Raw genomic sequence first — 24252 nt, forward strand, 5'->3', positions numbered from 1 at the left:
GGAAAAACCCTCTACACTGCGTTCTCATCCCAAGTCAGCCTTGCGTATGAGGACAGATTTCCCAAATGGCATTCCTCCAAAAAAAAAAAGGATTCTGTGGGCAAAGGGATTTAGGGAAACACAGTACATTGGGCCTCCCTTTTGGAGAGTTACAATGCGTATGAGCATTACTGAAGGACGTGAGAAGTCCTAGAGGAAATAAGGATGTCTAACCTTGGTTAACTCGGCACATCCCACTTACTTAGCCACGGAACGTACTCTCCCCACCCATCCAAACAGAACAGGTTAACCTGTAGAAGCTGTGGAAGAGTCTGGGAACCCACGGTCCAGCATGTGGACACCTGGGTTCTGGACTCGGCCTCCTCCCGCCCGGCACTCACTGGCGTGGCATCTGCAGCTTCGTCGTGAGTTTCAGGGCCTCCAGGCAAAAGGCCTTGGCTTCGCTCACACTGCCCAGACAGCCCAGGCGGGAAACCAGCTTCTCCGAGCAGCTCAGCACCTCGGTCAGAACCTGCCATTTTTGTACCAGATTTTCACCTGTAGCAAAGGAGAGAGACAGGACTGTCATCCCTCAGTCACTGCCTGGATCCTCTGGAGGCAAAACTGGTGGCCCCACCATGGAGCCTGTTCCGGCACACAGGGCCTTGCTTTCTTCCTCAGACTCACCAGAATCCAGAAATGGTGTCTCCACAGCTGCCTTCTGAATCGAGAGCACATCACTGCCCAGGAGCAGGAGGATGATGCTTCGGAGGAGCTTATGGGAGTCGATGAGGGCGATCTCAGGCGTCTGCCAGCCTGTGGGGGCGGGGGGTGGCAGTGGGGGGACAAGAAGGGAGATGATGCAGCCACCGCTGCCTCCACCTTCACCTACTAAGGGAGCAAATGCCAAGCATGCTGTGCTCTTCTCCTCCTGTGCCTGAGGCAGAGGGACTCAACCGCAGAAGTCTTTCCTTCAGACCACACGGGGCCTCAGAATCCTTGTCAGAAAAGCATTCTAGCCAGGTACTAAGTGGTCAGTTAGGGAACAGGCAAACAGAAACTCATATGCTAGCGCAGGCCTACTCTGGGCAGCCTCCAGGTAGGCTAATCCACACAGTTGGGACAGCAGAGGGGACAAGGGCTTGAGAAGAGCCGAGAGCGGACAAACCATGCAATCTGACCACGAAGGGCCATCGCCCCCCTATTTTTTCACCTTGGGCACAGAGCTGCTCCCGCAGGGAGGCTGAGAGGCTGTCTGATGAGAGGCTAAGGTAGAATGCCACCAGCTGCAGGGCCTGGACACGCAGCAAATACCAGGCCTTGGATGACCTCTGGAGGGCAGGGTCCCGGAGCACAGACAGCAACAGAGAGGCGCCCTCAGTCACCTGGGAGACAGGGAGGGCCGGAGGAGAGTAGTGAGTGAAGTCAGATCAGCGATTCAGAACTTAAAATGCCCCTGGAGATCCTCTGGCCCAGCCCCGGCTTTGGGAATGACAAAAGCTGTGGAGAAAACTGTAGCCTGACAGGACATACGACTCAGCTAAGTTCACACAGTTGGTTTGTGAGAAAACTCAGGTCTTCTGCATCACATTTGATTTCTACTCTAGGGCTCCAGTGCCTTCCCAAGATCATTGTCATCCCAGTTTCTAATCACAGGACCAGACAGTGTGACTGAGGAGACTGAGAAAGAATGGGAAGGACTGTGCCTCTCCTAGAGGAGTGCTGGTGACATTTCACTGGAGTGGGCAAGGCGAGGAAACAGCACTGCTTCTCAAGGTCAGGAATATTCTTCCTAATTCCAGGGAAATCTCAGAAACCACACAAATACCCTGAAAATCCTTCCAATACCTGGGAACTTTGGGGATTAAGAAAGTGAGAAATACCTTCCGGTGAACACAATAGAGTTGACTTCGAAGTAGGTCACAGGTCAGCGAAAGGAGCAGGTACGTGTCAGTAGTGTGATCCAGAAGTTTCAGGCTTGAGTCTGCCTCTTCGAGGTGTAGCTAAGGACACAATCATGGGATGCGTGAGCATGCTGATAAGGAGAGGCAGCCAGACTTTTCAAATTAAAGTGGATTAAAGCACTTGCAAGTGAGATGCAGAGCACATGCAACTGAATATGAAATTATATCAAATATTATAATCTACATAAGAGTTATTCATTCACTCACTAAAACGTTCAGTTAGTATCTTTTGGTTGACCACTATGCTAGAAAGACATAGTTGAATAAGAAATAAGCAGGACTTGGGGTGCCTGGCTGGCTCAGTTGGTGGAGCATATGCCTCTTGATCTGGGGGTTGTGAGTTCGAGCCCCACGAGAGATTAAAAATAAAATATTAACAGGGCATCTGGGCGACTCAGTCAGTTAAACATCCTACTCTTGATTTCAGCTCAGGTCATGATCTCAGGGTCTTGAGATCAAGCCCCACTTTGGGTCCCTCACTGGGTGTGGAGCCTGCTTAAGATTCTCTCTCTCCCTCTGCCCCTACCCCCACTAAAAAAATTAAAAATTAGAAAAAATATTTTAAAAAAAGGAAGTAAGTAGGACTTTCCATCCAACAGCTTGCAGTGCAGTAGGATGCAGACATGCCTTTGTAATCAAGACACAATGCCATTAGTGGTATGAGGACCCAGGGAAAGTAGGGGATTCTGCCGTTGAAGAAGAGGACATATAAAATACTTCATGAAGGAGAGGGCAATTGAAAAGAAAGTAGAAGTTGGCTGAATAAAAAAAAGGGGGGTGGGGGAGGTGCATTTAGGGTGGAGGGGCTAACACAACCAAAGAGAGGCAGCATGTACAAGGCTGTAAAGCAACTCGTGTGGATGGACATAAGTTCCAGGGTGGGGTGGGGCGGGGGGAGTGGCAAGGACCAGTGAGCCAGAATATAGAAGGTGTGCGATACCAAGCAAAGCGTCTAGACAGCATCCTTCAGGTAACGGAGGAACCAATGAAATCCTGTCAGCAGGGAAAAAGACAAGACCACATCTAAAAAGATCATGTTAGCAGTAGTTAGAAGACAAAGTGCAGAAGGGAGAAGCTGCAGGCAGGGAGACTAGCTAGGCGGTGTCAGCACAGACCTAAGCAAGTGGAGAAACGGCAACCAGGGCAAATGGTGGGGAAATACAGGATTAGTGGCCTATTCCTGGGGCAGGATCTGTAAGACTTATCGAACAATGGTTTTGCGGTGAGAAGGAAAGACGCTTCCTCTTCCCACAGCTGCCTCCCAACCACTCCACACTTTACAATCCTCCAGCAGGATGTGGCGGTCGAAGGCAGGGAAGATGCCCCTTCGGTATCTTATTTTCTTAGAGAAAAGATGCATCGCTAAGGCCGGGTCCCCCCTGCAGCTCCACGCTTGGCTGGCTGGGCGCTCACCTGGGCATAGCTGGGACAGCCAAGTGTCAGGAGCAGCTGGGCGGCATGGCAGGAGGAGCCAGCTGCCTTCGCGTGGTCCTCCAATCTCTGGGAGACGATCCGTACAAGCAGGAGGACCTCCAGAGCCTGCAGGGGCTGGTCAGCCAAGAGCGGGAAGTTTACCCAGCTCCTGCTCAAACCTCCACTTCTACCCTTGGCTCCCTAGCCCTTGGAGACCTCGGCCTGACCTCAGAGCCTGGATGGAGTGTGGCTACAGACAGAGCAACTGTCAGCCACCCTCAAGGAGCCTGAGAGGAGAGCAGTGAGGGAGCCTACCACCATCGACCCTCCTGTTTGAAAGCTTAGGTGCCAGTCAGCATCAACAGCTGGGATTTACTGGGAGCTTACTATGGGCCAGGCACTGTGCTGAGAGGTTTACATGGATGGGGTGGGGGTGGGGGGAGGATGGGCAAGACAGGTGAAGGGGATCAAGATGTACCAACTTCCAGTTATAAAATAAATAAGTCATGGGGATGAAAAGTATGGCATAGGGAATAGAGTCAATAATGTGATAACGTTGTATGGTGACCACTCATCATGGTGAGCACCGGGTAATGTGTGGAATTGCCAAATCGCTATGCTGTGCACCTAAAACTAATATAGTATTGTATGTCGATCATACTTCAATTAAAAAAAATTTGATAAGATGAAATCAGAGAGGGAGACAAATCATAAGAGACTCTTAACTATAGGAAACAAACTGAGGGCTGCTGGAGGGGTGGGGCGTGGGGGGGTGGGGTAACCGGGTGATGGACATGATGTAATGAGCACTGGGTGTTATATGCAACTGATGAATCACCAAACTCTATCTCTGAAACTAATAATACACTATATGTTAATTAACTGAGTTTAAATTTAAAAATTTTTAAAAATAAAAAATTTGAAGGAGTGTCTAGCAGGCTCAGTTGGAAGAACATGGGACTCTTGATCTTGGGGTCCTAAGTTCGAGCCCCACACTGGGTATAGTGATTACAAAAAAATAAATAAACTTGAAAAAAAAAAAAACAAATGAAGCTTCAAAAGTAAAATCATAATAAAAATATTGAATTTTCGGGGTGCCTGGGTGGCTCAGTCAGTTAAGCATCTGCCTTCGGCTCAAGTCATGATCCCAGGGTCCTGGGATCGAGTCCTGCATCGGGCTCCCTGCTCAGTGGGGAGTCTGCTTCTCCCTCTGCCTGCCACTCCCCCTGCTTGTGCTCTCTCTGTCAAATAAATAAAATCTTAAAAAAAAAAAAAAAACGAATTGTCAAAAAAAAAAAAAGAGGTTCATGTGCATCAACTCATTTAATCTTCATAGTGACTCTAACCCGAATTTTATAGATGACCATAGCCTGAGACACTACGACTGACACGGGCTCAGCTGCTTGTCGAAGTTCACATTACAGGGATGTGGTAGAGCCAAGGCTCAGGTCCAGGGCTGAGTCAGCCTCCCCCAGTCCTCATGCTAGAAATATGGCCAATTGGCTGCAGTAACAAAGGTCATTTATGTGCCATGTTCTTTTTCGGAGGTTCCTAACGTGGTGGCCAGGGAGGAGCTTCAGGGAGTCTGTGAGACGGCCTGACATTGCATGTAAAAGGGTAAAATTGGGCCTCTACGTATTTCTGTATGTTTCTGAGTATACAGGTCTCAGACTATCCAAGAATTAATAATAGTTATTGCTGACACTTGAATATTCTGCTTAGGCCCAGCCCAGACATGTTATCTCACTAAGCGCTGACGACACCACGACATAGTACTATTATTGTCCTCATTTTAGAGATAAGGAAACTGGGCTTAGGAAGTTAAGCCACTTGCCAAGGCGAGTTACTAATAAAGGATGGAGCTCGGATTTCAACTTAGGGACGCTGGTGGTAGAGCCCACACAGGATTACATGGCCTCTCAGCAAATTCGCCGGTCGAAGAAGGGGAAGGAGCTGGGCTTCTGGGCTGTGTTAGCACCCTGCCCCGTTACCTTGGCTGCCAGCTGATAGAGGGCTGCTAGGGTCTGTAGCGAGGCCACTGTCTGCTGGAGACTCCGGACGGCAGGCGCCTGCGTCCTTGTAAGCACCTCCTTCCAAAGGGCCAGGGCTTGGTCCAGGCATTTGGACTGAGCTAGAAGTCAGAAGAAAGGGACCAGCCATTCTCTCAGAGCATGGGTTATCTGGGGAGAACGCAGCCTTCTCCAGAACACCCTCTCCCCTCGGTGCCCACCTCCCACCCCTCCCATACCCGGGGTCCCCATTCAGCTCTGAGGAAGCCCCAGAGGAGACCCTAGCCACCACACTACATTCACAGCCCTCACCAGCATCTGCCACGACGTTGAAGGCGATGTTACTGTATAGGAAGCGATCTTCCTGCAGTTTATCTTCATAGTTCAGGTCATTGACTTCAAATTCCTCCAGGTTATTAGGGGCCTGGGCTCTCCGATCCCGCTCGATACCCTGGATGGGGAGAGCAGGATAAAAAACGGGGCAGGCATCAGCTCACTGTGGGCCTGGGGAAAGTAATCCCTGCCCCGAGTTGTGCTATACGGCAGCCACACTTACTTCCTGCATCTTGGCCTCCAGAGTACAGATGTAGAGCCACAGCAGGGCCTGTGCTTTATCATCCAGAAGCTGATCCTCGGCCTGGGGTGCAGGCCTCACAGACTCCAGAAGCTGCAGGGCTTCCTGGACAGCATCCAGGGCTGAGCTGGAGGGAAAGGGGGCACTGAAGCTGGGCCCACGATGGGTACCTGCCACAGCATCCTGGGAAGGGCCTTCTGCAGGACAGCCGGCCCCACCCTCTGAAGAGGATCAGAGCACCCAGGGCAAGAAGCAAGAGTGGCATCCTCAGTTAGCCTCCTCACCAGTTGGTCTGCTGGGCAAAGTCGTGGTAGCAGAGCACCTGAGCCAGTTCCACCAGGTGGGTGGCTCGAACCCAGGCCCCAGCCGGTGTCTCCTCAGGGCTCAGTTCCAACAGGTCACAGATGACGTTGAACCGCTCCTGCCCGGTGTCCACTCGCATGGCCTTATAGGCCTGCAGCTCCTCCCTCAGCAGGAAGACCAGGGTCTCCGGGTCCCAGCCACTCAGGCTGTCTCGCAGAGTCCTGAGAGAAGGCAGGCCCAGCACCAGGTCAGGGAGCCCGTGAAGCATGGAGCCTCTGCTCCATGTCAAGGAGGCCCAGCCTTGGCTTGGCTGAGAGCGTGCTAAGTTTCCGGTCGTGAAAGCAAGAGCATTGCCCATCGCCACTGCCCCCCCGCCCCCAGTACCTAGCACAGCGGCTGGCCTACAGTAGGCGCCTGACGAGTAACAGTGAAGGGAGGAACCAGTGCCTTTTTCAGATGGAAGGATGACCAAGACCACGAGTACCAAAGCCAGCTCTAGCCAGGGAGCAAACATGGTTATCTCTCCCCATCAACTCACCTCAGCTGTAGCTCCTTGTCTCCTGCTTTGGCTGCGTCCGTCTTGACCCGAACCCAGAAGGTGACTGGCTCAGCCATGTGTTGGGGGCCGCAGGGCTGCAGGGCTGCCAGCCACAAACTCACCATCTTGCAGCCCTGGGCCTGTTTACCCAGTTTCTTCAAACTCTCTCCATGTAGCCGGAAGCACCTGTGCAACTGACCAGAGAAAGCAAACAGACCAAACTGCAGAGAAGAACCAATGAGTCTGTAACAATGGGTGAGTACGTGCCCGCACGGGTCCACACAAAACAGGGTGGGCCTCGGGCCCCAACCCCTGCCCCAGAGGCAGAAGACACCTAAGCACTAAATACCCCGGGGCTCCCAACCAGAAGCTTCAATCCACCCCATCTACATATTTATGTCCACAGCCCTGAAGACCTGCTCCTCCTCCTGTCACCCCTCTCCCAGCAAGTCGGCACCTTCTCCTCAGTCAGAAATGCCAGGCCACTGTTGACTTTTCTCCCTCCCTCAAAGCCAGTCACTTGCTAGATTAATCCTGGCCTTCGAGTACCTGTCCACGTCTCCCCAGCCCTCGGGAAGCTGCTTCAGACACCCACCTTTCCTGTCTAGGCTGCTACAGCAGTGCCGGGGCCCAGTGTTGTCCCTGCACCCTGTTCATTCACCACAGTGATGCCAGAAAAACCCCAAATGCCAATCTGGTATCATGCTTTCCCTTAAATCCTCGAGAGGCTCATCAAGCTCACTCAGGATGAAACCCCAGGCCCTCTACAACCTGTCGCAGCTGCCAATCCCAGCCAACCCATCATTTCACGGGTATCCTGGTAGTGGCTCTCACTCTGGCTACTGAAAGGACCTCCTAGGGGGAACTCTGAAAATATCCAGCCACCTGGGGTCTAGCACCAGAGATTTTCAGGTGATTCTAATGTGCAACCAGGTTGAGAACCACCAGCTTGGGACGTGGCTAAATATAAAAAGTGAGACAATAACAAGAAATTAGTAACAGTACAAGCGAGGTGTGGGAAATGCTGCCCCAAGTACTGGTCCCTACTACAAGGCAGGGCCCTGGCCAGCCTCTTTCATGCTGCTCAGGCCACCAACTCAACCTCCCTTCCTGCCCTTGTACCTTCTCAGGAGGCACCTTAGGATAGGTGCCCGGCTTCGCCAAGCCCAGGTGCTGACAGAGGGGCGCAGAGATGGCACAGGCTTCAGCATACAGCTTGTGACTATAGAAGCTGTAGGCCAAGTTACTGGTGTAAGAGGCTGCAGGTGAGAGAGAGAATGGTTGCCAGCAGAAGAGTTCCCACTGCCTCTCCCGTTGGGAGAGGCAGTAGAGAGGAGCTCAACCTGTGGTCAGCTCAGCAGCTTCTAGATCAGACAGCAACCCCTCTTGCTAGGGGATAAGAGAGGGGCAGCCCTCCCCTTCTTGCTCCAAGGCGGCCCATGAGGTCCATTCTGGTAAGGGAAACCCACACCAGCCAGCCCCTTGGCGCCTGTTTTATAAGAGCCGAGTCCTCATCCCCACACAGGGCCCATCTCACCTCACAATACCAATTTTTGTCTTCATCTTGCTCCAAAGGGCAGCAATTTTGGAGAGACACTCTGGCCTGTCCCTTACCTCCTTCTCCTTCCCTCATTCCATGGAAGCCACCCTAGTAGCCTCCTTGCTATTCCTTCCACACACCAGACCAATTCCTGCCTTAGGGCTTTGGCACTGGCTATTTCTTCTGGTATCTACATGGCCAACTTCATTACATCCTCCAAGTTTTGCTCATGTCACTCTCTCAATGAGGCCTATCCTGACCAACCTATTTGATTTTTAAAAAAATATTTATTTATTTATTTGAGAGAGAGAGAGAGAGCATGAGCAGGAGGGGCAGCGGGAGGAGAGAGAACCTCAAGCAGACCTCACTGAGCCTGAAGTCCAACGTGGGGCTCAGTCTCATGACCCTGAGATCAGGACCTGAGCCGAAACCAAGAGTTGGATGCTTAACCCACTGCGCCACCCAGGTGCCCTGAGACCACCTATTTTATTTATTTATTTTATTTATTTATTTATTTATTTTTAAAGATTTTATTTACTTATTCATGAGAGACAGGGAGAGAGAGATGCAGAGGCAGAGAGAAGCAGGGTCCCCACCAAAAAGAGAGCCCAGTGTGGGACTCGGTCCCAGGACCCCGAGATCATGAGCTGAGCCAAAAGCAGACGTTTAACCATCTGAGCCACCCAGGCGCCTGACCACCCTATTTTAAATGGTAACTTGTCCCTCACCCACCCTGAACTCCTAATTCCCTTTCTTATTCTGCTCTACTATTCCTTTCCCCCCATATTTCTTATCATTTTCTAACATATTGATAATTATCCTCTTGCTTATTATCATTCTCCCCCAACTGGAATGTGGCTCCCTGAGGACAGGGATCTGTTTTGTTTACTGATACACCCAAGTACTCAGGACAGTGCTTAGCACATGGAAGGTACTCAACAGGTATTTGTTGAATGAGTAACATTTTCCTAAATTCGAGTTTATACAGCATTTGGCTATCAACGTAGATGGTTAGGGAAAAATGCAGTCTTCAATATTCTGGGAAGAATTATCATGCTAATAATTTTTGTGACTCCTGATCATATTTTCATCTCAATGGGTAGGTTCAATCACTGACTATATGAATATGAAAAGTTTTCCAAAACCTTCCAATGACTGAAGTGATTTGGTTTGTGTAACTTAAACTAATGGGCCATGCTTTTTGTAAAATGAGGGGAAAACTTATTATAAAATACAAAAATAGGGGCAACTGGGTGGCTCAGTCAGTTGAGCATCTGCCTTCGGCTCGAGTCATGATCCTGGAGTCCTTGGATGGAGCCCCGCATCTGGCTCCCTCAGTGGGGAGTCTGCTTCTCCCTTTGCTCGTGCTCTCTCTCGCTCACTCTCTCAAATAAATAAAGTCTTTTAAAAAAATACAAAAATATACAAAACTGGGACGCCTGTGTGGCTCAGCCATTAAGCGTCTGCCTTCGGCTCAGGTCATGATCCCAGGGTCCTGGGATCGAGCCCCCCCTCGGGCTCCCTGCTCGGCGGGAAGCCTGCTCTCCCTCTCCCACTCCCTCTGCTTGTGTTCCCTCTCTCGCTGCCTCTATCTGTCAAATAAATAAAATCTTTATAAAAAAAAAGACAAAAAACAAAAATAGACAAAACTAATCTCTGCTGTTGGGGAGGCTGGTCACAAAAAGGGGGGACAGAAGGATGGATTTCCCGGGATCTAAGTCATACTCTTACTTGACCTAGATGTTGGTTACAAAGTATGTTCACTTTGTAAAAAATCGAGCAAACCATACACTTATGATCTTGGTACTTTTCTGTCTATACATTTCAATTAAAAGAGTGGGGAGAAGTACATATGCAAGTTGGTTTATATATACATATGGTATAGCTCCAGAACGATACCTAAAAAATTGATATTAGTTGCCTCTGCAGAGGGGAACTTGGTAACCAGGATTAGGAGCGAGAGAGGCACTTTCAACTACATGCCCTTTTGTGCAATTTGATTTTTAAAGCATTTTTATGTGGTTCTTAAAAAAAATTAAGTTACAAATGTTCTTTAAAATTTAAACATATAGAAAGGTCATAAAGTTGCATATCAGGTATAAACATTTTCATGAAAGAAACACCAAATCATATTTCAAAGTCAATGGGGAAAAACTTATATCTGCTATTATAAGTTAGCCTCATTACTTCTCTACTGCTGTTAAATGTAGGGTCACTTGCACTTACATTTTTTTCACTCTTCCTTAAGCCATAAGGAGGTCCCAGGGTAGTCAGAACCATCCAGCAAGTGCTATTTGTCTGCCTAGTGAGTGATGACCGTCCCCCCCGCCTCTGGGCCCCAAGGTACTAACCAGTCATGCCCAGATAGTCAGTCAGCTCTTGGCCTGACAGGTTCTGTAAGGCCTCCAGCATCCAGACCACAGTAGATCTGCAACTTTCCATTAGCTGGGCCAGGTCAGCCACATCAGCCACCTAAAGGGAGAACAAGGGCTTGAGGGTGATTATGTCTCCACATACTAGGTCCAAGGTGACATCTACCCCACCCCGAGCCCAAAGCCAAAGCCATCCCAATGCTCTACCAGAGCAGTGGAGCAACCCCAGACCCCAGGACTTGTCCAGGTGTTTTGATTCCCAGACTGTACCTGACAGCCTTGTGCAAAGTCATAAACCACCACAGTGTAGAGATGAAGTCCCTGAAAGTGCATCTGAACTAAAGACTGCTGCTGCTTGGAGGAATCCCCACAGACCTGAGGAAGGAAGGGGTTGGTTTGAGGGGCCGAGATGAAGCGGGAGCTCCAAGCTGAAGACTGGCCCAGTGTCCTGGAAAGCGGACTCAGCCCAGGGAGTAGGAAGGACATGAGAAGGGGCCATTGCCCTCTCAGAGTAGACTAGGTTGCTGGCGGGTGGGCTAGGCATAATCCAGAGAGTGGCTTACTAAGGAGGGAGCCAGGGCTTTCAGATCTTACCAAAGACCTTAGCCCGACAGTCTGCAGAACCACATTCCCACCCTACCTCTAGGTCTTTAACTCACACCATCCTGCAGCTGCCGGAGGAGAGAGAAGTACCCGCCAAGAAAAGTAAAGAGGCCCAGAACAGCATCAGGTCCATAGCGCCTCTTGATGCCTCGATCCAGGCCTGAGAGGAAGAACTGGCAGCAGTCACACAATGCCCGCAGCGGGGGTGATGGTGCCTCCACACTGTTGTTCAGGAGAGCTGATGCCTTAATCAGAAGCTTGGCCAGTGCCTGAGGTCCTCCCTCCCCAATCTGTAGCAGTTCAACTCCAAGCCGGCATAACTGGAGGCTGGGGGCCAGATCGGTGTTCCTTAGGTAATCACGGGCCTTCTCCACTACCTTGGTGGCCTTGGCATGGTGGCAGCTCCAGCAGAGGCGACGGCAGTGTTCCAGGGTGAGTTCCAAGAGACAGAGGGCCCTCTGGGGAGAAAGAGGACCAGGAGAACCCACTCCCTCGCTCACCAAGGCTTTGATCACATGCCTGGAGAGCAGGTCATCTAGGAAATCAGCATCTGCTTCATTCAGACTGTGCCCAGTGGCATCAAATAGCTGATGGGCACCTACCACTCGACAGGCTGTTGGAGAAGCAAAGTGGGGAACCTCACAAGGGGTACTTTCATCCTCCAAGAGCACTAGAAAGCTCAAGGCCTTCAGCCGAGCCGAGAGTGCAGCTCGCCGCTCCTCCAGGGCTTCTGCCACCTTCCAAAGCAGAGAAAAGCTGCCGCGAGCCACAGCCTCATAGTCCTGGGGAGCAGCTTGGCGGGAGCACTGCACCAAACAGGCATGGAGGGGCTGAGCGAACCGGAGTGTGGCCTCTGGGATTCCCTGTGTGGCAATATTCCGGAGAAAGATGAAGAGAATTCGTTCCAGGTAAAGGGGTGAGCGCTGGGGGGTGAATACCAAGTAGCCATTGCAAGCCAGCTCTGCCAGTTCCAGCAGGCTCCCCAGGTGTCTAGGGCAAGCCAGCTTGGCCATCAGCTGCTGGTTGCAAGCCCTCAAGATGGCATCACAAGCTTGTCTCCTCTCGGCATCAGATCGGCAGCTGGGTGAACCAGCTGGAAGCTTGGACAGGAACTCCTAAGAGGAGAGGAAGATGTGATTGGGATTACCAAGGTAGGGAAAGAGAACTAGAAATAGGGTTGCTCAGGAGAGGATCTCCAATTAAACTGTCTCTTAAATAAGACAAAAACAAAACAGCTCATCCTGAGAAGTCAGGTCTATCCAGAACCAGACAGCACCCCTACCTTCAAGTCAGGCAGCAATTCTTCAGCCTCCTTCGGGTTGCTTAGTAAGGTCCCAAAGTTGATTCCTTTGAAGTTCCTCATGGCGTTGGAGGGCTGGAGAAAAGGAGAAGAATTAGAGAAGGTGAAGAAGAATCGAAAGGGAGCTAAATGGAGGCCAGGAGAAGGGCTTGAAGGCTGCGGAAGAAGGGAGCCAAAGAATCCCATCAGAAATCCTATCGGGAGCGGCGCCTGGCTGCTCAGTTGGTGGAACATATGATTCTTTATCTCGGGGGTCGTGACTTCGAGTCCCACCGTGGGTGTAGAGGTTACTTAAAAAAAAGAAGAAGAAAGATAGAAAATCTATCGGGGTAAAAAAACACCATGCCAGGACAGTGGGCTCCCGTTATAAACCGACGCTTCCGCTTTTCCTTCCTCCGGGTTAATGCCAGGTCTCACTACCCATCCCACCACCCCAACGCCCCACACCGGAGGCCTCCACCGAGTTCCGCGCCCACCAAGACTTCCTGAGGTCTCCCAACATTTCCTCGCAGAGTCGCCCCCGCCTCTCCCTCAAATCAGCGCCGGGGACCCCACCTTACCTTGGCACGTACACACGCTCACGAGTCCCTCCAGGACTTATTGCCCCAGAGGTCACCTCCTTCCCAAATCCAGGACTTACTCGCCCAAGAGAGCACTCCGCAAGAAGCCAAGACGCAACCTTCGTTTTCCGCGCCAGCCCCCCCTTTCAAATATCCCCAGTGGCCAATCAAGAGAGAGCTTTGTAACGCCGGCGTGCCGCGCGGCGCTGTGGGAGTTGTAGTTTATCCGCTGCGCTGCACCGTCACGTGATGCCGGGAGCGGTGTCGTGCTGCTGTGGGCGTTAAGGCCTCTTGGGGGCGCGGGTTTCCCCACTTTTTGTGGTCAAGGCAGAGATCCTCACCTATCCGTCACTTAGTAGCTATCGGGAGGGCCAGACCTCTGCCCTCTTTTCTTTTATCTTCAGATCTCAGAAAGTTTAAATTTCAAGAGGAGAGAAGTAGGCTAGACAACAAAAAGAACTTACTTGGAAATGCACGCGGTTTGGGTTACTGGGAAAATAGGGCGTAGCCTTTCCTGGAATTCTTTAAAAATATAATTTTCTGAGGGCACTGACAGGAGTACCATGGCAACTTCCAAGCCTTGCTCTTTAAATCAACTCCATCAACTGGATTGTATGAGGAAGACAGGATCTAGCGTAGAGGGGATGGTTAAGGGAAGAACCGGGAAAACTCATTCACTGGGATATTTCACAGTCTTTAATGGCTTACGTTTGTAAGTACTAACTTCTTCCCCAAACGTGCAAATTCGGTTGGCTCTGTTTCTCTTTCCTTCCTCTGCCAAAGAATTCAGTTCAAAACTCTGGTCTTCCAGTTCACTTTTTCCTGAGGAATTCTATTGGATAGCTCATCCTTATCTATCACCGTCTTTCTTTCTTTCTTTAAAATTTTATTTAAGTAATCTCTACTTTACTCGTACTATTTATTTATAAATAGGAGTTCTAATTAAGTAATAACATGAAATGAAATCCAGCATATGAGCTGGGCAAGAGTTTTTAATTTTATTAATACTCAAAACCAAGTTTGCGTTTTTTTTTCTTTCGAATGTGCTTTGCTTTCTTGATTAAAAAAAAAAAATTTTTTTTAAAACTGACCCTAATAAAGAGAACAGGGTAATATGTGAGGCTAAGTATGTCCCAGTACGTGCGAGTGTGTGACTATGTTTGTACGTGAGTGTCCTCATGCGATTATGTCCTTTTTATGTTGCTAAGGGGTGGGGTGAGAATTAAGTACTCGTTTCGTATATTTGTGTGCCAATTAATGCCTAATAAATACCATGTGCTTAAAAAGTAAAAAACAAAAACAAAGACGTGGTGCTTGAGCTCAGGACACCAATATCAAGAGTGGCATGCTCTTCTGACTGAGCCAGCCGGGCACCCCAATCATAGTCTTTCTTCATCATCATCAACCTCTTTTAGGAGCACAGAATCTAGCAGAGAAGACTATTTTAAAAAAACAAAAACAAGAACAAGAACATCACCAAAGAATCTCGGTGTTGGAATGATAATACTAATATCGGTGCAAAATATATGTTATAGACATTACATACATATCTCTTGTAGCATAAGGGACCCAACAGAGGTCTTCTTAAATGATCAATGAATATATCAATTTTCACACTACTCATCTCCTCTTGCTTACACCTTAGCAATAAGTGCTCATTTATTTACATGTTGTGTAGCGAGTGTTCTGGGACTTTTTCCTATGTATTACATCTACTTGATTCTAAACTTAAGGGCAGAGAATTTATCCTTTTTTATTCATCTTCTACTTCTTACAAGAAGTAGGAAGTTCCTTAAGTATTAAGAGATTAATAAATGCTGACCAGTATGAACGTGAGTCACAAAATTCAATCCCTCACCTGAAGCTCAAGCTTATAAAGAGACAGCACAGGATAGTGGAAAGAACTTTGAATTTGAGCCTGAACAGAGGAGTTGGATTCTAGTCCCAGTTCCATGTATTATTTATCTGTGAAATGGGGATAGTAATATCAAGCCTCACTACTTCCCAGGGGTTCTGCCAGCCTCAAATAGACTAGCCTTGAAAAGCTTTCCAAAGGCTCTAACAATGCTTTGCAGCCATTAAAAAGCATGTCTTCTATGTATTGACATGTAAAGATGTCAGAGATACATGAATGACTGTATAGTCTTCCTGAGGATTTCAGCTGTTTTAAAGAGAAAAAAATGAGATATACTGTTATGTAAAAAAGTTGCAGAAGAGCACTATTCAACACTTTGATTCAATTTTTTTAAAAAGGTTGGTTTAGAGAGAGAGTGCGCACATGGTGGGGAGGGGCCAGGGAGAGGTAGAGTCTTGAGCAGACGCAGCACTGAGAGTGGAGCCCAACACAGGACTTGATATCACGACCCTGAGATCACGACCTGAGCTGAAACCAAGAGTCAGACACTTGACTGACTGCACCACCCAGGTGCCCCTGATTCAATTTTTATTTGAAAACAAAAACAAAACAACCAACTGGGCACCTGGCTGGCTCAGTAGGTATAGCATGGGACTCTTGATCTTGGGGTCATGAGTTTGAGCCCCACATTGGACATAGAGTCTACTTAAAACAAAACTAACAAAACAAAAAAACCCCTAATATTAAGTGTGTGGATTAGACTCCAAACATTTAATAGTGGGAGCCTGTATGAGGAGTGAGATTAAGGGAGCCTGTCGTTTTTTTACATTTTATATATAAATCATATACATTGTTTATATTAAACATATATTTCTGTATTTGCATTTGATCATTTTACAGTGAGTTCATATAACTTTACTGTAAAAAAAACTTTAAAGCAAATGAGAAGTATTTTTTTTAAAGATTTTATTTTATTTATTTATTTGACAGAGACACAGCGAGAGAGGGAACACAAGCAGGGGGAGGTGGGAGAGGGAGAAGCAGGCTTCCTGCAGAGCAGGGAGCCCGATGCAGGGCTCGATCCCAGGACCCTGAGATCATGACCTGAGCCGAAGGCAGTCGCTTAACCAACTGAGCCACCCAGGCGCCCCGAGAAGTATTTTTTATATGATTTAATTTTTATTTATTTGACAGAGGGAGGCAGAGCACAAGTAGGGGGAGTGGCAGAGGGAGAGGGAGAAGCCGACTCCCTGCTGAGCAGGGAGCCCGACATGGACTTGATTCCAGGACCCCAGGATCATGAGCTGAGCCGAAGGCAGATGCTTAACCGACTGAGCCACCTAGGCACCCCACAAAGTATTTTTGTAACATTAGATCTAATCCCAAGCACGACAAATTTTTGTTTGTTTTATAATTCTATTCTGTGGTTCTGTGAGGAAGTGGTGGCAAAATATAATAAAAGGGAAAGAGAGAACCACAGGGTTGGGATTAGGGGAACAGTGATAGGGAATAGAACCTAGACCTAGCCAAGGGGCCATGGCCCTTAGATGGGAAAAGCCCCTCCTCTTCCTGAGCAGGGACTGCATTTCCAGGAAGAGACAGTCCTCCAGGCCTCAGAACCCAGTGCTGTCCTCATGACCCAATCCTCCTGCCCTCTCATCTATTGGATTCTGGTTCCTTGGGATGTTTCTGCTCTGCTCCGGATCACTTAGAAGTTCCAAATCAAATAATCATGTGTCCAGCTGGATGGGAAGTCAGAAAATCAGGAGCCTCTTAGTGAAAGATGGTGGTGTGTATCAAGTCTGACACCAAGCTGACCTTCCCACTTGAAGAGGAAATGAGTTCAAGTGGAACATACTGACACCCTACTCAGCTGCTCATATACCCCAGAGTAGAAGGCCTCTCAAATAGCTTGATACCTCTATCTGGGCCAGGACCAAAGATAAACACTTCTGGGAATCACCCAGCCACTGGGATGTGTTGTAAAGTTCTATACCCCATCATAGCTCCATCCATTCATTCTCATACCCAGATCTGGTTAGGCTCAGCTGGATTGAAAAAATTTTTAAATAAAATATAAAAGCAAACACTTATGTGGTGCTTACACTGTGGGCCAAGTGCTATTCTAAGCACTTAAATACAATAATGCTTTTAATCCTCCGAAGAGCCCTATGGGGGCAGAGACTATATTATCATCCCTGTTTTACAGATGAGGAAACTAAGGCACACATTCGAACCCAGGTAGCTGGGCTCCGGTTCCATGCTCTTAACCAGTTGCCTATACGGCCTCTCAGCAGAGCATCATAAGCAGTATTTTGCAGGCACTGTGCGCCTGGAGAATCAATCCCTCCTTTGACTCCTATGGGCAGATACTGAAAAGTGGACCAGATGGCTGAGGCCAAACACTCCCACAGTCTCTTGCCCTTCTCCCAGGACCAGGCTTGGGATGAGGGAGCAAGGCTAGAGGGGGAAAAGGCAGATCAGCAAAGACCCAGGGGACACAGGCAGTACCTGTCATAGAAGGGGCACTAGGCAGGCAGCAAGAAGCACAGTTTAGCTTTGGCTTTGCCATTCACCTGCTACATGCTCTTTGTAAAAGAAATTTACCAGCACCTAGTAATACACTGCATGGCATACAGTGGATGCCTAATAAAAATATATTTAAGGCTGAATGGACAATGTCTAAGATGCCTTGGAGCTCTTAATGCCCTGTGCATCTGAGGAGACAGAGCCCTCCCCACTCTATCCAGCCCCTTTGGAGAAAGCTCAGCAGGGACAAAACTAAAGGAGCCTCATTAGTCTGTCTCTTCTTCCTATTTCCTTATCACTTAGGAATGTGGGGCCCCCTCATGCTTCCATTAGTAAATAATTACTGTCGTCCCAAACAACAAATCACTGACTAGGCTCTGGACTCCAGTCTAATAGACTTCCCAAATGGGCAGCACTTGAAAAGCCAGGTGTGAGCTAGCCTGTCTCCTCTCCAGATATTTACTGAGCACGGCCACAGGCGGAGCACCCACTGTGTGTATATATGGAGGAGACAAAGGCAAAATAAGACACAACTTGCTCCTGTCCTCAAGGAGACCACACTATGGTAGAGAGAGACGGAAAGTCTACAGATAACTATAAAATATATCTAGGTCCAGCTCAACGGGGCAGAAAGAGGAAGAGGAATTTTGCAAGAGACTCTCTCTTAGCCTCAAGATGGGGGAAGGAAAAGGTATGTTTTTCGGTACTTAACCTCAACCTCTATACCCCGAGGTCTGGGTGGGGGACCTTTTATTTTTCTTCACTGAATAGGGACCTGAGACCCCCATCCATCCCTCCCCCTCAGTTTCCCCCTGCAGAAGCGCATCCACACTACATTCCTGCAGCACCAGCTGATGTTATCTCTCCACACAGGTTGGAACTTGCAGGTCCTGGTACACCTTGCATCTTCCTGTCTGCAAAGTAGACTGGGACCCAGGGAAATAGTGTCAATCCCTTTCCAAAATGGGTGGATCCCCCATCTCCAGCTCAAGCAAATTCCAGGACATACCCCTGAGCCTACCCTCCCTTCATCCCTGCCCCCCACTTTTCTTAAGGCTGGCTCTGCTTCCCCTGAGAAGCCCGGGTTTTGGTGGGAGGAGGAAAGGGAGATAAAATCAGGTGAGGCAGGGAGGGGCCCACCGAACTGGTGTTCCCACTGGTAGTTTCCTGCCCTGATGGCTTCCTCACCCTCACTGAGGCTGGGTGGGGAAGAGTCAGGTACAGACAAGGTGTCCCAGTCCCTCAGCCATTCGCTGTTTTCTCCTCCTGGCAGCCCTTCACTTAGGTTTCGTGCGAGGATACGGGACACAGGACCGGGTGGACCCAGGTGGTGCTGGACAAATGGAGCATTCTGCCACAGGGGCAGAAGGCAGGTAGCATGCATGTGCTGAGCTGCAAGCTTGTTTCTGCAGGAAGGTCCCAGATTTGCCCCACAGGGTGGTCACAGAAGCAACTCGAGCCCATGGAATCTCTGTTCAGTGGCGTGGGCATCCACCCCACATGCTCCAGAGACTCTTTCAGCCTGGATGTGGAGCAAGGGTCTTGCTGGGCAACTAGAGAGGGTACCTGTCCCTGGGGTGACAAGATACAGAAGACCTAGGGGCCTCAGGCATTTCCCACCCATTTCTGCTAAGAGGCAATGCTACAGCTCTCAGTTTAAGCTGGAGACAGTCTTCGAGAGGCTAGAAATACAAATGGCTTCTGCTGGTGAGCCCACCTCTATCCTCAAACTCTCCAGGTGCCCACTCATCAGAAACTACCGAGGTGGGTGCAAGTGAGGATGAGCTAATCACATCAACGATCGATTAGAAGTGTTTATTTTTAAATGGAAAGGGGAGAGGGAGTAAGACGGAGGCAACATTTGGCATCTTCTTTCCCGGCCATCACCCCCATGTGATCTCCAACCCAAAGCACTGGCAGGAGGGGCCCCAGGACAGGCTGAGGGGCCAGACAGTTGCAAAGTCAGTCATGGGGAGATCTGTACAACCCTGGAGAGGTGGGATTCAAGAATCCTTCCCAGCCCCTTTGTCCTGGAACAGGGTTAGAGCTCAGGGGCATAGGGCTCCCCCGTGGGTGAGGGCACCCGCAGCTCAGCATTGTGCCTGACCACGGTGAAGAGCCCCACCACCGCTAGCAAAGCCAACACCATGACACCAGAGCAGATGCTGAACATGTTCCGAGTGCCCGTTTTGTGATCACTGTCATGGAGAACTAGGAGCCCCAGGCAGGCCAGTAAGTGCAGGGGCACCCGGAACCAGTTGAGTACACCAGCTTGCTCTGTCTCAGGGATCACCTTTCTCCGCAGGAAGCTCATGCTGGGAAAGTATAGCCCACAGGCCAATTCGATAAGTAGAAAGGCTATGAAGGACTCCACTGGACTCTCCTGGCCTGGGCTGGTGGAGAAAGTCAACATGAAAAGGGAGAAGACAACGATGAGGACAGCAAGGGAGAGTAGGTGCATGGGCTGGAGGTGGTACCTCTTGGAGGTCGCGATGCGGTACAGGGAAGAGCCAAGCAGGCTGGCGGCCATGAAACTGGAGAAGACAATGCCCAGCGGAGCCCCATGTGGGTCCAGCACAGGCGTCCAGAGGAAGACAAAGATGAAGATGACGCTCTCAAACAGGGCTTGTATGGTGCCTAGCAGCAGCACGCGGCGGTCCGACAGGAGGCAGCGCAGGCCTCCAGCACAAGTCCTTGAAAAGGCACGCTGCCGATCATAGTTCTCTCCCCAGTTATGAAGGGCCAAGGCCCCAGCCAGAGCCAAGAGAGGGATGGCGGCCACAAAGGGTGCTACAGGCCCCAGCCCCATCCAGCAGGCCACAGCTTCAGCTGCCACACCTGCCACTACAGCCAGCACATGGTTCCAGAAGGCAGCTCGGGCAAAGGTAGCTGGGATCCACTCAGCAGGGAAGTCATGACGCTCCACGTGTTCATGGATGTACCAGGCCTCGAAGGCCGAGAACAGCAGGGCCGTGGACAGCCCACCGAGTGCTCGGCCCACCAGCAGCACAAAGTAATCCCAAGAGAGTTTGGTTAAGCAGCATAGAGAGTAAGTGAGGGAGAAGAGGACACAAGACTTCTTGCGACCCAGCCAATCCACAAGGGAGGAGGCCACCAATCCAAAAAGGACTGTGGAGGCGAGGCCACAGACATAGAGGATGGCAATCTGACCCTCCAGGAAGTGGTAATGCTGATAGAGTTTATAGAGGTAGGGGGCCTGGAGCCAGTCAGCTGCCAGGGCCAGGAAGTAGACCTGATAGAAGTCCAGTTGAAACCGAACAAAGGAGGGGTTGCTGCAGGCCCTTCCAGGGGGCTTAGCCCGGCATCTTGACAGTTCCAACCCCAGGCAGGAGGCCAGGAGGACCACAAAAACAAGATAGGCAGTCACCAGCATGGCGGGCCCCCGGACGACCTAGGGAAGGAAGGGGGGTTCGGAATCACATCCATTGCCCAGGTAGCACTGTCAAGGGGCTGGGTGTCTAAGCAGAAGACAGCTCCACCCAACACCCGCCCCCCCCTCCCCGCCAACTGCATTTCCCCACCCCTCAACTCCACTCCCCTAGAGCTCAGACTGGAGTGACCAGTTGGGTGGGTGGGTGGAGTGGCCCGCCAGAGCAGGTCTCCTAGGATACTGTGGGGCAGGGAGGGGTAAGAGGAGAGGGGGAAGACTGAGCATTCGCCCCACCCTTGCCCGGCATAGCAAAGAGAGAGTCCCTTTAATACAATAATCCCAGCCCCACAAGTTAAGGGGGTGCTGGCCTCTTTCACTACAGCTTGTATATACTTGTAGTACCTCCCATTCTCTCTGGGGAGCTCGTTTTTGCCCTCAAAGTCTTTCCATCTGTCGAGGGCATCCCTCCCGCCCGCGCGGGCCTCCGGAGTTGCTTCAGGGTCACGCCCGTGCATCTCGGATTCCCGCTCCTCCAGGTCATAGGCACCCCCCCTGCGCCCCCTAGCCCCAGCCCAGCGCCCTAGCGCCGCCACACCTGCTCGCACCTCGCCCAGACCCCGTCTCACCTGCTGCCCCGGTCTGCGGGGACGCCCCGGACACGTCCGGCTCCAGGCCGCCCGGCCGCCCTGCCCGCTCTACCTCCGCCCTGGGATCGGGTTTGGGTTCCAGCAGCGCGCCCGCCCCTCACAGCCGGCTTCCGGGAGCCGGGTAGGCCTCTGGCCGCCGCCATGATGGCTCCATCACGTGACGGGGTGAGGCGTTCAAGCCCCGCCCCTGCTCCGCCTCCCCGTCCCCACACTGGCGCCCAACTTCCGAAGCCCGCGCGGTAAAGAGTAGAGGCGGTAAGGGCTGGGGCTCTCGCTCTGGCCCCCTCCGCTGCCTTCCCGTGACACCCGCTCCCTCGAATCCCGGGTACCTGCGGGGCCGCCCCGAAATAAAGACCCATTTTCTCTCTCTCCCTCCGTAACATGGAGAATGCCTGCAGTCCCGCAGACTCGTGGGCTGGAGCATCCGAAGGAACACCGCTGCCCTAAGCCGAGCCGGCTCTCGGTTTTCCTGCTCTCTCACCTTTGTGACCTCCGGGCCCGACGTCAGTATGGCCCCGACACCTGAGGGAGGCAGTGTGGTGTTAAGGACCTGGACTCCCGCATGAAGCCGGGCTAAGGCTCAAATCCCACCCCTGTCACTTACCACTGCGTGGCCTTGGGCAAGCCACATTACTTCTTAGTGTCTCAGTTCCTTTGTTTGCAGTCAAAGGAGAGCAGTGCCCAAGTAAAAAAGGCTAATAAAGTTCAGCCCTGTTGCTGAATCCCCGCCTTCTGCCACTTAACCAGCTGTGTTACCTTGGAAAGGTTATTTTCTTATACTCCAGCCTTCGTGTATCTCCGACGGCTTCCCACCTCACTAAGCCTAAAAGCCAAAATCTTTATAATGACCTATAAAACCCTCTATCCCCTCTTCCTCCACTACTTCTCTGACTTCATCTACAATTCTCCCTCCAAACTCTTTCTACTCCATCTATATTGGCTACCTCCTGGGCCTTTGCATACTGTGCCCTGAAAGGTTTTGGTTTTTCTCCCAAATACCTACATGGTTCCCTCCAGTCCCTCCAGCCGCTCCAGTTCTCTGTTCAAATGTCACCTTCTCAGAGAGGCCTTCCCGGGCCATCCTGTTTAAAACAGCATCACCACCACCTCCACTAGTAGTCTACCTGCTGTCCTTCCAGCCTCTTCCCCTTCGCTGCATTTTCTCCATAGCACTTAACACCATCTGGCACACTATATATTTTACTTATTTACTATCTCTTCTCCCTACAGATTTTTATCTATTTGTTCACTTGTATTCCCAGTACTTAAAAGTTATTGGGGAGCACCAAGCTGGCTTAGTCAGAAGAGCATGTGACTCTTGATCAGGGGTGTGTGGGGGGATTCTAGCCCCATCATGGGTGTAGAGATTAATAAAAAAAGGAAAAAGTTTAAAAAAAGCAGTTATCGGTAAGTAAAAAGCAGTCAGTAAATATTTGATGAATAAATGAATAAGTTAATTCAGATAAATAAGCCTAAAAAGTGCTGGCCCATATTAGTTGGTAACACTCATCAAACAGTTATCTATAATGCATCTAAACTCTGTTTTAAGAATTCCTGGGCCATCTGCTATATATGAATTATGTCGTGTCACAACAACCCATAAGGTAGGTACTATTATTATCCTTGATAGTTGGAAAGCTTAGATAATATGCCCAGAATCTCTTGGTAAGAGGCAGAATTAGAACTGGGACCCAGGGGCGCCTGGGTGGCTCAGTCAGTTAAGCGTCTGCCTTTGGCTCAGGTCATGATCCCAGGGTCCTGGGATTGAGCCCTGCGTCAGGCCCCCCTGCTCAGCGGGGAGCCTGCTTCTCTTTCTCCCTCTGCCTACTTGTGCTATCTCTCTGTCAGATAAATAAATAAAATCTTTTAAAAAAATGTTAAAAAAAAAAAAGAACTGGGACCCAGATCTTTCCAGTTCTACACTCATGTGGTTTCTGAGAAGATGAAATGAGTTCACTCATTTGCACAGGTGATTAGTAAATAAATGTTGGTTTCCTTTATACTAAGGCTTGGAGGGCAGAGGGTGGGAGAGTCTGGGATTACACCTTGAGAAATCCTTTTTTTTTTTTTTTAAAGTATGCTCCAACACGGGGCTTGAACGCATACCCTGAGATCAAGACCTGAGCTGAGATCAAGAGTCCGATGCTTAACAGACTGAGCCACTTAGGCACCCTGAGAAATACTTTCTTATGATAAAGTAAACAGCTAAGATTTATATCCTACAAGTTCCAGAGTGCCTTTATACCTAACTGGCAAAGCCCTACAGAGTAGTGGCTCCCATGTATTCATCTAGAAACACAAAGACTCAAAAAAACCAAGATTTCCCCAAGGTCGTTCAGTGAGTGAACCAAATACTCTCCATCCCAGTCCTGGACTGAAGCTCCTTGAACTCATGACCCCTGTTTCTTTTGGGGGTGGAGGTCATCCTGAATGACGGCAGGAGTGGGACAGGATGGCCTTACATTCGGGCCTTCTGTTTTCCGGGAGGGAGGCCAGTTTTCTTCCATTGTTGAGCTACATTTTGCTCAAAAGCACCTGGCAGAAAGAGACTTACAGCGAGATCACATTATTTTGGATGATTTTTTGCTTATTGTGTGACCTATTAAAAATATGTTTAGTCTTAAGGCTCCCCTGTCCCTTCAGAACTGAGAAGCACAGCTAGGAAAGGTCCTAAA

The 24252-nt window shown here is 50.0% G+C and overlaps 2 protein-coding genes across 4 annotated transcripts in view; both read right to left on the reverse strand.

Moving 5' to 3' along the window:
• ESPL1 (extra spindle pole bodies like 1, separase) overlaps nucleotides 1–22065 on the reverse strand; it is a 30890-nt gene extending 8825 nt beyond the window's left edge. The window contains exons 1-16 of one of the 3 annotated variants that reach the window (XM_027594595.2): nucleotides 21907–22065; nucleotides 12578–12670; nucleotides 11352–12410; nucleotides 10963–11067; nucleotides 10672–10792; nucleotides 7903–8039; nucleotides 6781–6974; nucleotides 6224–6463; nucleotides 5922–6066; nucleotides 5678–5816; nucleotides 5348–5487; nucleotides 3357–3491; nucleotides 1863–1982; nucleotides 1193–1364; nucleotides 667–795; nucleotides 381–537 (exon numbers count right to left, since the gene is read on the reverse strand). In XM_027594595.2, coding sequence (XP_027450396.2) covers nucleotides 381–537; nucleotides 667–795; nucleotides 1193–1364; nucleotides 1863–1982; nucleotides 3357–3491; nucleotides 5348–5487; nucleotides 5678–5816; nucleotides 5922–6066; nucleotides 6224–6463; nucleotides 6781–6974; nucleotides 7903–8039; nucleotides 10672–10792; nucleotides 10963–11067; nucleotides 11352–12410; nucleotides 12578–12670; nucleotides 21907–21960 — 3140 coding nt within the window. In that variant the 5' untranslated portion in view covers nucleotides 21961–22065. Of the gene's footprint in view, nucleotides 1–380; nucleotides 538–666; nucleotides 796–1192; nucleotides 1365–1862; nucleotides 1983–3356; nucleotides 3492–5347; nucleotides 5488–5677; nucleotides 5817–5921; nucleotides 6067–6223; nucleotides 6464–6780; nucleotides 6975–7902; nucleotides 8040–10671; nucleotides 10793–10962; nucleotides 11068–11351; nucleotides 12411–12577; nucleotides 12671–13155; nucleotides 13289–21906 lie in introns of those variants that run through there. The other 2 variants (XM_027594596.2, XM_027594597.2) reach the window with 2 other exon arrangements.
• On the reverse strand, nucleotides 19340–21748 carry MFSD5 (major facilitator superfamily domain containing 5). Its single transcript, XM_027594598.2, has 2 exons — nucleotides 21557–21748; nucleotides 19340–20951 (listed from the first exon to the last, which is right to left on the reverse strand). The coding sequence occupies exon 2, from the start codon at nucleotides 20931–20933 to the stop codon at nucleotides 19581–19583; it is 1353 nt and encodes a 450-aa protein (XP_027450399.1). The 5' UTR covers nucleotides 20934–20951; nucleotides 21557–21748; the 3' UTR covers nucleotides 19340–19580.
• Nucleotides 22066–24252: the final 2187 nt, after the last annotated feature.

The sequence above is a fragment of the Zalophus californianus genome, chromosome 9, assembly GCF_009762305.2.
Source record: "Zalophus californianus isolate mZalCal1 chromosome 9, mZalCal1.pri.v2, whole genome shotgun sequence".
NCBI classification, from domain to species: domain Eukaryota; kingdom Metazoa; phylum Chordata; class Mammalia; order Carnivora; family Otariidae; genus Zalophus; species Zalophus californianus.

What these genes read in the sequence shown, in the direction of transcription:
- MFSD5 (XM_027594598.2), bottom strand. Translation starts at nt 20,933, where the DNA reads ATGCTGGTGACTGCCTATCTTGTTTTTGTGGTCCTCCTGGCCTCCTGC.